The sequence below is a fragment of the Jatropha curcas genome, chromosome 5 (genome assembly GCF_041381405.1).
Source record: "Jatropha curcas cultivar XTBG-Jc1 chromosome 5, XTBG_Jcur_1.0, whole genome shotgun sequence".
NCBI lineage: Eukaryota > Viridiplantae > Streptophyta > Magnoliopsida > Malpighiales > Euphorbiaceae > Jatropha > Jatropha curcas.
In genome coordinates, this window is record NC_143155.1 from 4,106,222 (window position 1) to 4,118,689 (window position 12,468).

At 32.5% G+C, this 12,468-nt stretch overlaps 1 protein-coding gene across 1 annotated transcript; it reads right to left on the reverse strand.

Annotated features, from left to right (window-relative positions):
- Positions 1-1,779: 1,779 nt before the first annotated feature.
- LOC105628980 (vesicle-fusing ATPase) lies at positions 1,780-12,217 on the reverse strand. The gene is made up of 14 exons (XM_089721167.1): positions 11,385-12,217; positions 10,005-10,447; positions 9,810-9,905; positions 9,653-9,734; positions 9,448-9,498; positions 8,221-8,376; positions 7,931-8,100; positions 7,352-7,460; positions 6,897-6,996; positions 6,659-6,714; positions 6,486-6,548; positions 6,324-6,406; positions 2,448-2,575; positions 1,780-2,376 (listed from the first exon to the last, which is right to left on the reverse strand). The coding sequence occupies exons 2-14, from the start codon at positions 10,184-10,186 to the stop codon at positions 2,168-2,170; spliced, it is 1,485 nt and encodes a 494-aa protein (XP_089577293.1). The 5' UTR covers positions 10,187-10,447; positions 11,385-12,217; the 3' UTR covers positions 1,780-2,167.
- Positions 12,218-12,468: the final 251 nt, after the last annotated feature.

A 12,468-nucleotide genomic window follows, 5' to 3' on the forward strand; every position in this document is an offset into this window, starting at 1 on the left:
ATTTAACTGTCCAAACATCTCAATTTCAAACTTATGTCACAGTTACACCTTAATTGTAAAGCTGATCAAAATTGAGATTAAAAAATAATAAATATGAATCCCACGTGAATCAGTTAACTCAAAACGCACAGTTTAAATATTAGCGGACTAAGCTAATCATAATCTGAATAAAAAAAATACTATAGATGATTACTAACAGCACCGACGAGGCCACGACAATGGGAGGGAAATGGCTTGAGCGAATCAAGGAAAGTCAGTGAACAACGTTTTACGATGTTGTTAGCTAATTAGAACCCACATATATTATTCTTTTAATCTCAATCTTGTCAAACTTTGCAATTAGAGTGCAATTATGACATAAATTTAAAATTGAAACATCTAGAAATTAAATTTATTTTGGAATGCAATTATAACTCGTATAATTTGAGGTATTAGGAATGATTTAGTCATTCCCGTCCAACCAAACACTTACTAAATTTCTAGTTATTAACATTCAGACAAATGTACATAACCCCATTTAATTCAATAGCCAAGAAACATTAACCCTAAACAAGAATCACTAAGAATTAATTTCAACAAATCAAGTAATAGCAACCGCTTGGAAAATTTGAGCTGAAATAATATGGATTTCAAAAAATGAAAATTTCTTTGTAAAATTGGAAAAACGGGAATTAATTATTTAGTTCCTTAAATTTGACGAAATTATTGAAGTAATCCATCTGTTTTAGACAAATATTCAACGCGTCTTTGAAGTTTGCATTCATTATTCTAAGTAGTCCTTCGGTCCAATTTTGAGAGTTTTTTCTGTTTGAGTAATTCTGAAATGACAAAAACACCCTTGGTCATTTTGACTTGAGCTTCGTCCCCTTCTTCCTCTTCTCTTCTCTTCTCAGCTCCTTGAGCTTCCTTTTGCGCCATTTTATCTTTCGTAGCTCTAGTGCCCAAAAAACAATAAAATCAATTAAGAAAAAGATACCCTTTAATAACCAATCAATCAGTTTATTAATATAAAACATAAAAAACAATTATAGAACAAGGCCAAATAAATATCGGATCATGACGGACCTCACCGGGCTCGTAATCGCTGCATCACCGCTGTCTCCCACGCCACCATCACCACCGTCGCTGACTGAAGGGCGAACGACGAGGCATAGTAGCGGCTGGTGATGCGATTTCGTTTGGTCCTTGTCTCTCTCGATGCTATCTTCTCGCTGGCTAACATTTATCCTGGACAAAAAGTCCATTACTTCAAACATCTGCGGCTATGAAAGCAACAGAGTGAAAAAAAATTGGGAAGTACTTCAAAGATATTAAAAAGAATCAGAGCAAACAAAGATGGTGAACAAGAACTTTCATTGCTATCAACTGCTTGTCCTTTCCCTTCAATTATACAACAATTAAATAGTCCTTGAAAATCCAAGTTAAGAAAGATGTGAAGCTTTTGGAAAAACAGAAAAACAAAACTGTTTTTTTTTTTTTTTTAGGAATTTTTTTGATTACGATGTTTTTACGTAGAAAGAAAGGTTGTAAATAGACTAATGGCAGTTTTGTCATTTTAAAAGACTCCTCACACCTTCCTCTTAAATTTTTGCGTTTTAACGGTAAAAGTAGCAAAAAGATGGACCGAGGAACTACATAGTTTAACAGCGTGAATGAACCTCAGGAACATATTAGGTATTTGACCTAACTATAGGATTATTTACATAATTTCGTTATAACACAGTAACGAAATAATTAATTTCCCTTGGAAAAATGAAGGAATGCCATTTTCTTGGAAAATTTTTCTAGAAACTGATCATTTTTACTCCAACTGAACAACCACTTAATAATTCGCTATCAATCTTATCTACCCCTTGCTCTTCTCTTTCCCTTATTTTCCCACTGTTCTCAGCAAAGAAGCACGAATTGGAATTGCATTTCTGCAAGTCCCCAGCAACCTGATTAAAAAGTTCAAACACGTGTGCACTTAGAACATGCCCAGTACAGGTACAACAGTCACATCAACTGGAAATGACAACTTGTCTACTTTCCTGATATCTGTCAATCTGGAAAGAGAATAAAAATGAGTGTCATACTAGGAATGATAACAGTTGCACATTTATTGGCAATCAAAGGGCTCAGAGAGATTCCAAGTCTTGGATGAAGAAACAAATAAAATCCTTAATTCTCAAACCAATGCGTCCCAGTCTTCATCCTCGGTTGGTTGATTGGCACGGCAAATTTCGCGGACACCATGGATAAAATCATTTTGGCATATCCTAGTCTGGCTCTCATGAATGATACCATCATTGGAATTGGTACGGCCAAGTGCATCGGAGAAGGCAGTATTAACCACACCAGCAAGATCAGCACCACTAAAGCCATCCGTCATGTTTGCTGCAAAGAAAACGGAAAATATCATGCATGTGATCTTTGTTGAGGACAAGTTTGAGGCAAATACAACTCACCTATCTCTCGAAGGTCCACATCTTGGAAGTAGCCCCTTCGCTCGTAAGGTTCTGTGTGAACCCTCAATATGTTCAAACGAGCTTCCTCATCTGGGAGGCCCACTTCAATGGGGAGAAGCCTGCCAGGTCTGTTTGACAGAAAATGTGTAACTCAATAAAATAGTAGAAAAAAGATTCTGCTGAAAAATAAAGGGAAGAAGAAGAGGTATTATACATTTCGGAGGCTTATTAACTAATTAATGAATCTCAAAGAGCATTAATCAGTGATATCAATAAATTAATAAATTAAAATCTTTCGATGAAATCCATTCTTAACCAAATCAAATGAACATCCTGCTCCAAAATATTCTATTTTACAAAGCAATGAGAAATAATGCACATAAATTCATTACACAACAATGCCTTATCTCATCTTAACCAACAACAAATTATCAGTGTTAATCCCATTGAGAACCATAAACCAAACAAAGGACTTGGTGTTAGAAGAAAGCTCACCTCACCATTCTTAGTGTTTAGTTAAAGTTAATTTACAAATGAATTTTTTATATTTGGTATATTCAACTTAAAACATGTAATTCAATCGACTTCTATGTAATCATGTTTAGAATAAATTTAAATTGAAAATTCATTTGCTTTCATTTTCTAAATTATCCTTGATATAATAATTTTACAAAAACAAATAATAAATATTAATTATATTTATTTTATACAACATAATAATTTTCATTTATGTTTTAGATAAACATACAGTACCAAAACAATGTACATCAAATTTTATTTATTTATAAATATTTTATACTAAATAATTTTTAATCAAAATTAAATTATTCAATTTAAAATATAAACATAATAAGATAAGTAATATAATAATTTATTAAAGAAATGTTTTTAACTTCTAGAACATCTAAATTGAACTCGTTCTAAACTTATATATGTTAAACAGTTATTTTAACTTTTACAGAAATTGTTTTTAATTTTTACCAACACCAACTTGCCCATATCTCTCTGCCTCTCTGGTTTCGAGCTTTCTTTTATTTTGAGCTTCTATTTTACCAGCATGGCCATTCTGTGCCTTTTGACAGTCTAATAGTTAACAATGATCTGCAAATGTAGAGAGCTATATAATTATGTTAGATCTATTTTTCACAAGCCAAATCCAAAAATATCAAAAGCAACAAGGCTGTAAATAGGATATGCGGGGGCCCAAAAAAAAAGTGTTGGAAAGGGGATTTTTTTTTGTCAAAAATTTGGGCTACTTAGTTTTATAAAATTCCTTTGGAAAATCTACCTATTTTGGTAATTTGGTTTAGTTATATTTAATTATGTAGAATGAAATTCGTAGCATTGAAATCTACATTTTTTTTTTCATTTCAAACAAAAATTTGGATTTACAAATAAATTCTACAAAATTTTGTGGAATCCATTTGTTCCAAACAAGGGGTTAGTAAATGGAAAATAATTAAAAGTGGGCATGGGACCACAAAGATTAACAAAATTAGAAAGAATAGGTCCTTTGGACTACTTAAATTCCTAATTCTTTCATTTAACATGCATAAATCGACAAGAATTAAGGGTATTAAGCAAGAGAAAAGCAAAATTATTAAGATATCACCAAAGAGATTGAATTTTGAGGGAGGGAGATTAAATTCACAACTTATACATCCTATGTATAAATGTTGGTAAATGATCCAGCATACAATTGTAATGATGATAAGGACACGGACTTTAAAAGGGGAAAAAAAACAGAATAAGAAGAAAAATGGGGATTAAGAAATGTCAAAAGAAAAATGAGAATTAAGAAATGTCATTTTTTCAATTGGGAGCAAGCTTAGAAGTCAGAAAATTGGTGTCTATTAATATTGACCTAGTAGGAAAACCATTATGGTCCTTTCCACTAGAAACTCATTCTCCTTTGTATGAAGTTAAACTATCTTTCAACAAAAAGGATTGAAGATAGGCCCATGGAAATTCACCCTTTCTTTCCTTTTCCATAACATATATGAGGAGGTTCATAGTTCCCATATTTGTTTTTCAAGTAACATTGTGCCGTGACAACAAAAGCACAATAAACCATTTAAAAGTGATGAAGTAAATTAACACAAGAAATTTACAAGCTTCACCCTTTCCCTCGAGTTGCATCCACAAATTACTAATTTCCACTTCACCTATTCACCATCCCCCAGTCGCATTACACGTTAGAGCCAAATATATACAATCATGTTACGCATTAGGCAAGTTTTTTCTCTGTATCACCTAAGACAAACTTAATATCTCCATAAAAGCATCTGTTATATCTCAACCTCTAAAAAATCCCCAGAATGAGCAAAGACCACAATGACATCATATAACCAGCCACAGTTATTTAGAGAAGTGTAATAATTTAAATGGATCCTAGAAATCCTACTCTTAGCCAATTAGACATTTACAGAAATGCCCATACAATCAAGCAGACAAGAAGTATAATCCACAAACTGCAAATGAGAAGCAAGAATCACAAAACTTACATACTGGTTAATTAGGATTTGACTCAAAATCCCATACGAGGGATGGGAAAAGTTATCAAACGCAACCTTTGTGGTAGATTTATGATGTTAAAGTAATTAGTAGTTTAATTATGTCTGTAGGAGAATGAGAAGGACAAACTATTCTATTTACCATAAAGATGTATATTGTGTTACTGTCTGTCGTCAGCAACTTGGTGTGACTGTGTTAATGAGTGTGTGAGCATGAGCTTTGAGCTTATGGATCTAATTGTTGCTATTATAATAATGCATGATGGCATATCTGTGGATGTAGTCCTATAACAAGGGTTAGTGTTAATGTCTAACAAGTGCTATCAAAAGTTGGAATGGCTTTCGTGTGAAGAAAGTAATGTGTGCACATTTTGGTGATGAAGACCCATTGATTTGTGGTATGTTTGAATTAAGGTGATGCTCTTGATCCAAGATCAAGCAACTTGTTAGCATGAAGAATATTTAGAATTTGAAGAAAGAAGCAAAATACATCCAAGGTAGTTGAAGCTGAAGGTTGATGAATTTAAAGGTTAAAGCTCAATCACCGATATTCAATTATAATAAAAGACATGCAATATTATATTGTTCCCACAGTTAAGGAATTTGGAGTTAAGGTGGAGATTTTTAGGATTTGACTCATGATCTATACAAGGCTTGGAAAAGACTTTTCCAATTTTTATAGGAGAAATAATCCTTGAAGATATCCCCACGCAAAGTAAGATTATTTCCTATGTGGACAAGAACTCCTATTTGACTTGGATTTATAAGAAAATCAGTACAATAATTCAACCCGAAAACAATATAGTTCAATTATTTGAACTTTCAAAATCCTATATCAAATAAAATGAAACTGACTGCTGCAAAAGTAAACTTATTAGAGGCCATATCTTAAGAAATAGGAAAAAGAAAATTTCAATTATAAAGCTGCTGTATTCGCTCTTAACTGAATATCCATTCAACTTCAAGAAAAATAACACCATTATACCTTTTATAATTTCCTAGAAAATTATACGATTTCTCATCTGCATTATATATCAATATGACTTCAACAAAATTATATGGCCCTCAACTGATCCAATTACCAAAATTTATTATCTCTCTACTTTAATTAATCAACTTAACAGCTATTCTCATTTAAATTAGTTAACACTATTGAATTACAGAAATAATATCCATCTACCAGTAAAAGATCAATTAACAAATAATTTCCTTTAACTTAGTTGAAACCGTGCAGCCATTTGCTAAAACCAGCCTGCTCACTATTTCCCACAATTTCAAAACAATATGGGGAAAAGAAATATATCTTTTATTTAAAATGTGATAACTTGATGACTGAAATAATATTATGAAAGAGAACGTGTACCTCAAGAGTGCTTCATCAATTAATTCCTTCTTATTTGTTGTTCCAATAATAAGTATGTTATTCAGGTCCTCCACACCATTAATCTAGAAACAGAAAATTTATTAGTGTTTAAGATTTCAAAATTGAACAATGTTGGAGTAAATAATAAAATAAATAAATTACCATAGTTAGCAATTGGCTAACAATCCTGTCAGTCGCAGTCTCTCCAGGAGTTATCCCCCTTTTCTGAATAGAGAAGCATAATTAGAACAAAATTTCCATAAATCCATACTTCCTGAACAAAATTTCCATAAATCTACATGTGCTAATTGCAAGAAAAATATTTAGTATTTTACCCTTGCAATTGAATCTAATTCATCAAAGATGATGATATGAAGGCCACTTTGCTCTCCTGAAATGTTTAAACCAAAATAAACTTATATGACTTGTCAATTAGGTAAGCTGAATGCACAAAATGCAGAAAACTTATTGTATTATGCGCGCACACACAAAAAAACAAAATTAGGTAAGCTGAATGCACAAAATGCAGAAAACTTATTGTATAACACACACACATGTATTATATGAACACACCATATCTTGTATTATCTTCTCTAGCTTTATCAAACAGTGCTCTAAGTCTGGCCTCTGTTCCACCAAACCAGCTTGACAGAACTTGAGGCCCATCAACAACCTACATTGAGTGTGGAGCAATTATAAGTTGCAAATCCAATCAACTATAAGAATAAAATATAAAAAGATAAAAATTGAAATCATGATTGCAGCTTCCAAAGAAAATCAACATAGCATGAATTTTTGGTTGTATAATGACATTGCAAAAATTATGGGAGAAACATAGTGGCAGCTGAAACATATACTGCAGCATATGCACAATAACAACACATGATGAATTGTTTATTTGTTCTCATTCATGATATAGCCAACCAGAAATTGTTAAGAGAACCTGTAGCTTAATTTTGCGCACTAGGCCATAAAGGCATTTTTCATGAGTGTGTTTATGTGTGTGTTGATGGGAGAGAAAAATAGACCTCAAATTCCTTGGCATACAGAATTTTTGCTATTGTTTTTGCTAACAACGTTTTTCCATTCCCAGGTGGCCCAAAGAGGAGTATCCCCTTAACGTGACTTTGGTTCAATCTGAAACATAAGAAACAGTTAAAAATATAACTGTTACACAGTTTTTTGATATTAAATAAATCTCAGCAGATGGTAATTTAGAGGGAGTTAAAAATCAATATACAGATAAGAAAAACTATAAGCTTCATAATAGAAGTACTCGGCCATTACACCAAGACTCCTAACAACAAGAGGAAACTAATATAACCATTGTTAAACCCTTGCTTGTGCATTTCCATTTTCATTTACTATGTTAAATTCTTCTTGTTTAACCTTTTTCTTTTTTTTTTTTTTTTCATTTGGAAGTACTCAGATCAACAATTTCTAAATGGATAAGATTGAGCAATTTGCTTTATATGGAAACAAGACGATCTATGAAAAATAAAATAAATACTTAAAATAAGCAGGGAGTAAAAATAAATGAAAAAGATACAAGGCCAAGATTGTAACTATGCATGATACAAACAGAATAGCATAATTAAGAATATTACTTTTGACATAGCTCCAGATCGAGTGTACGGGTAGTCAGCACCCTCTCATATATTTTTCTAAAGATTTTACTCATCCCACCGAGTCCAAGAGTCATCAATTCTCTCTCTACTTCACTTAAATTCATACTTCTTAGAAATATTCTCCTTGTCAATACAGCTTGGTTAAAAAACTGCAGAAAATATCAATTTTGTCACACGTGGAAGATAAGGCAAGAGAATTACTTAATAGTTACAAAAGAATTAAAAATGGAAAGGAAAGAGAAAGGAAGAGATGGAAAAGCATTTATTACCCTGATATTTTCACTCAAAAAGAGCACCTTAGTCATTTTATGAAGCATCCCTTGACTAGTCCTGGCACCATTGCTAGCCAAGATGATACGATTGACTTTGAAAGTACCAGAGAATTTACCATATCTAAATTGTACAGTTTGATCTTCATGCATCATCTGAATATGAGAATTATTATGAGTATCAGTTGAAGAACAAAATCTAGAGACTGAGAATTCTGTTGCTAGGAAAATAAGATAAGGGCTTAAATGGCCCCAAACCACCAAGTGTGATCTCATTGAATGTCCATTCATCACCAAGCATGAATTTTGGAATTAAAACTTAATAGAAAGCAATCATTGCCATCACATCAAATCAATCCCAAATATCAAACCAACTACAAAAAAAAAAATATTATAAAATTAGCTGCAAGAATACATGAACAAAAAACTACTATAAGCTTATTTGCTATGATAAAGTCAGCATATATCTATCAATAACATGCTACAGGGAAACCAAACTTATTTGCTAATAGATAGATACATGATACCGTAAAACAATATTTATTTGCTAATAATAGAAATACAGCTCGAAAATAAAACATCAGATTCTTCATAATAAATTGCAAGAATTCCAACAAAAAAATTATTGGTAAAAGCTAAGAGCATTATTTTCGTGCTATCATATTTTGAATCAAAAAGGAAATAAAATGAAATATAAGCTCCATTCAAGTTTTACTACTCCTGCCTGAATCCAATTAGGTCTTGATAATTGACCATAAATTACAGTAAGTTGATACGACTCGTAGATGTGCAGTCCATCTCTTTATGCTTCTTTGTCACTAATGACAGAGCAGGAAAAATCCAATGGAAGAAAATTATTTGAATGGACATCATTAGAACAGAACAACTCATGAGATTTCAAGGTTGAACAGAATCTCAATCACCTAAACATATTAAGGTAAAGGAAAAAGGAATGAACAGTAAAGGAGATTTCACATTTGAAATAATACTTAAGACAAAGTACAATATGGTAAAAGCATTAAGACCTCACACTGTAATTTTTTAAGTCATAATCCTTGTCATGCTTTCACATTTCTCATTAATCTTTCAGCCAACGCTCATTTCTCTCATTTTCTCCCTTATTTTTCTCCCACGCTCCTTTTCTACCTCACTAATTTCATATAATAAACAGATTAACTACCAATGAGTGCAACACACAGGAAAGAGTAAGGGCAGAAAGCCAGAAACCTGTCCACAAAAACTTTTTTTCAGCTCTTTCACCAAGTGCTTAGCATTAACCTACCAAAATAGAAATATACAACAAATATTCAATTAGCTTCGAATTTAATACTAATATGACATATTTCCAAATAAGAAACATAATATTCAATTAGCTTTGGTATTTAATACTAATATAATATGTTACCAAATGAGAAACATGACTAAGCCATACCATTTTACCCTCAGGATAATTAAGAATGTCCAGATCTACATCGAGCTCTTCTATCTTTTCCGCGTTGCCATTAACCTCAAACCTTACCAATGATGAAAATGAAACAAATATCACCAACAAAAACTTCATGAAAATGAAATTTAGAATCAGAACTTACCTTTCAACTGTCAGCTCATTTCCTATCTCAGTTTTGGCAAAAGCACACTGCTCCTCATTGAGGGCAATTTGATTCTCCATCAAAGAACTATCTTCAGTATATCGTAATCAAGGCACAAACAAAGAATTTCCCAAAACAAGTTTCAAATAAAAATATAAAATCTAAACGAGCAAAAACTAAACTTGAAAAGGATATCATAGGCTCAGAACCAAAAGGCCATTGATTCTTCCATAGAATTTGGGACTGCCAAAACTAAAGCAAGAAGGGCTTGGATTTTTTTCAGATTGGAACAAATTCAAATAGTTGCGAGACATGTAAGCTTTGTTGGTGAATCGTTTGCTAGATTGAACTGGAGTGACCAACATCTTAGACTCCATGGAAAGACGTCTTTCTTGGCTGGAACGAAGTCTTTCGTATGACAATACTAATACTAGTATCTAGTAGAATAAAAATATGCACTTGACAGTACAATAAATAAGACTGAGTAGGGAAAACCCAACCACAGGGAATGCAGAAACTTAAACTTCCCCTGACAAGGGCTCTGGCTTTTCAGGCAACTCGAGCTGATGATAGAACGGAATTCTCTAACGGCAGCACTCCAAAGGAGGAAAGGGCTCAAAGGTGATCTTCGACGGATACTATGTTAAGAGAGAAGGAGAAAGAGAGACAAAAAATAGAGTGAGATATTAGAACAAAGGAAAAAATGATACGCAAAGCCATTTGTAAGATTGGTTTGGCATATATATATATATATATATATATATATATATACACACACACACACATATAGGGCAGGTAAGTGTCCCCCCAAATTGGACATAGATTTCTATTCAAAAAGAGAAGTGAAAAAGAATAGATTCTGATATTATTAACATGTAAAAATATATTCAAAACAGTGTTTTGATTTTGTCCTGAAAATTGATTTTGTGTATCAGTAAGACAGCATGTGTCATTTGGTTGAAGTGGAATTTATCGTTCAACCTACAATTATAAGAATATAATTGAATAAATTTATGGCAATTATTATAAAGCACTTTTTAGATTTAAGAGTGTAAATATTTATACTCCACCACTTCATATATGCATTCATTTACTAACTTGTGGATTAAATGAATATGAAATTCTAAAGACAGCACATAGGAAAACTATTAAAACTATTTTAAAAAGGGACATATATGAATTTTATTTATTTTCTGTCAAACAATTCGTACTACAAGCATAAGAAAGTTTTACTAAAGGAAACCGTAATAATATTTAACAACTTAATCTTTATTGTAATTGTTCTTTCATATTAAGAACAAGTAATAATGATAATACAATGATAGGTTTTAACTTTTAAGGTTGAAACTAGGCCAAAACATCTGAAACACTCTAAACTTAACGATAATTACAAAAAAAAAGTTTCTATCTAACTGGACAACGATATGTAACAGAAAAATCAAAAAGATAATAAGCATTTATTAAACACAACAAACTCTAAATAAATAAAATGATAAAAAGAGGCCTTTTTGTGATGAACATGGAATAGCGGCTAAACCCAGTCTAGACGATTGATGGTTTTCTATTTTATCATACCTGAAAGAGGGCGTTTAGTCTGACTTAAGTCGGGCTGGACTTGGTCCCCAACTCAGATATCTCTCCTCTCTCTGTTTCGCTTCTCTTCCGTATTTGTACTTTTAGCAGTTTTAGACTCTCGGACTATTCCCTGTGCTCTGTGCTCTGTGCTCTGTGCTCTATGCTCTATCCTTTGCAGCTCAGATCCTAATCTGCCGATTGATAAATTGAATACTCAAACGAGAATTTGTTTCGTTTAAAATGACTAGATAGTGGGTTTTGAAGGTTCCGATAAAACTGGGACGAAGGAGGCGAGAGAACCGATGGAGGAGACGGTGGCGGCAACAAAGGTGGTAGGAGATAGTTTTGTGAGGAAGGAGCAGAAGAAGATGAAAATGGATGAAACTGGGTCTGAGATGAAGCCAACCGAGATAGAAGGTTTAGCGCAGAGAGGTTGCAGTCATAGTTTTCTTATCTTACCAAGGAAGAAGAGGGCAATTTAACAAACAACTAAAGACAACGGTAAAAGAATTAGATCCTAATCTGCCGATTGATAAATTGAATACCCAACCGAGACTTAGTTTCGTTTAAAATGACTAGATAGTGGGCTTTGAAGGTTCCGATTAAACTGGGAAGAAGAGGGAGAGAGAACCGATGGAGGAGACGGTGGCGGCAACAAAGGTGTTAGGAGATAGTTCTGTGAGGAAGGAGCAGAAGAAGATGAAAATTTATGAGACTGGGTATGAGATGAAGCCAACCGAGATAGAAGCTTTAGCGCAGAGAGGATGCAGTCATAGTTCTCTTACCAAGGAAGAAGAGGGCAATTTAGCAAACAACTAAAGACAACGGTAAAAGAATTAGGCTGCACAGTTCCGCGATTTAAAAAATGAAAAATAGAAAAGAAAACCACTTGTTAACGATAAAAAAAATTACCATATTTCAATTTAAAAACTCCAAAAACATTATTTATAACTTTCACAATTAAAAAAATAAAATATCACAAAATAAATTTACGTATTTTTTATTTTAAACTTTAAATATTTATTATTAATTTATTTATAATAATAATAATATCAATTTTTATCATTTTGCAAATTTTTTAAAA

Bases quoted from the DNA above. Each gene is read 5' to 3' on its own strand.
- LOC105628980 (XM_089721167.1), bottom strand. From the start codon at position 10,186: ATGGAGTCTAAGATGTTGGTCACTCCAGTTCAATCTAGCAAACGATTC. The intron at 9,499-9,652 runs GTATGGCTTAGT...CTATTTTGGTAG, and splicing joins ATTATCCTGAGGGTAAAATG to GTTAATGCTAAGCACTTGGT. The intron at 8,377-9,447 runs GTTTCTGGCTTT...TCTCATATTCAG, and splicing joins AAAAAAGTTTTTGTGGACAG to ATGATGCATGAAGATCAAAC.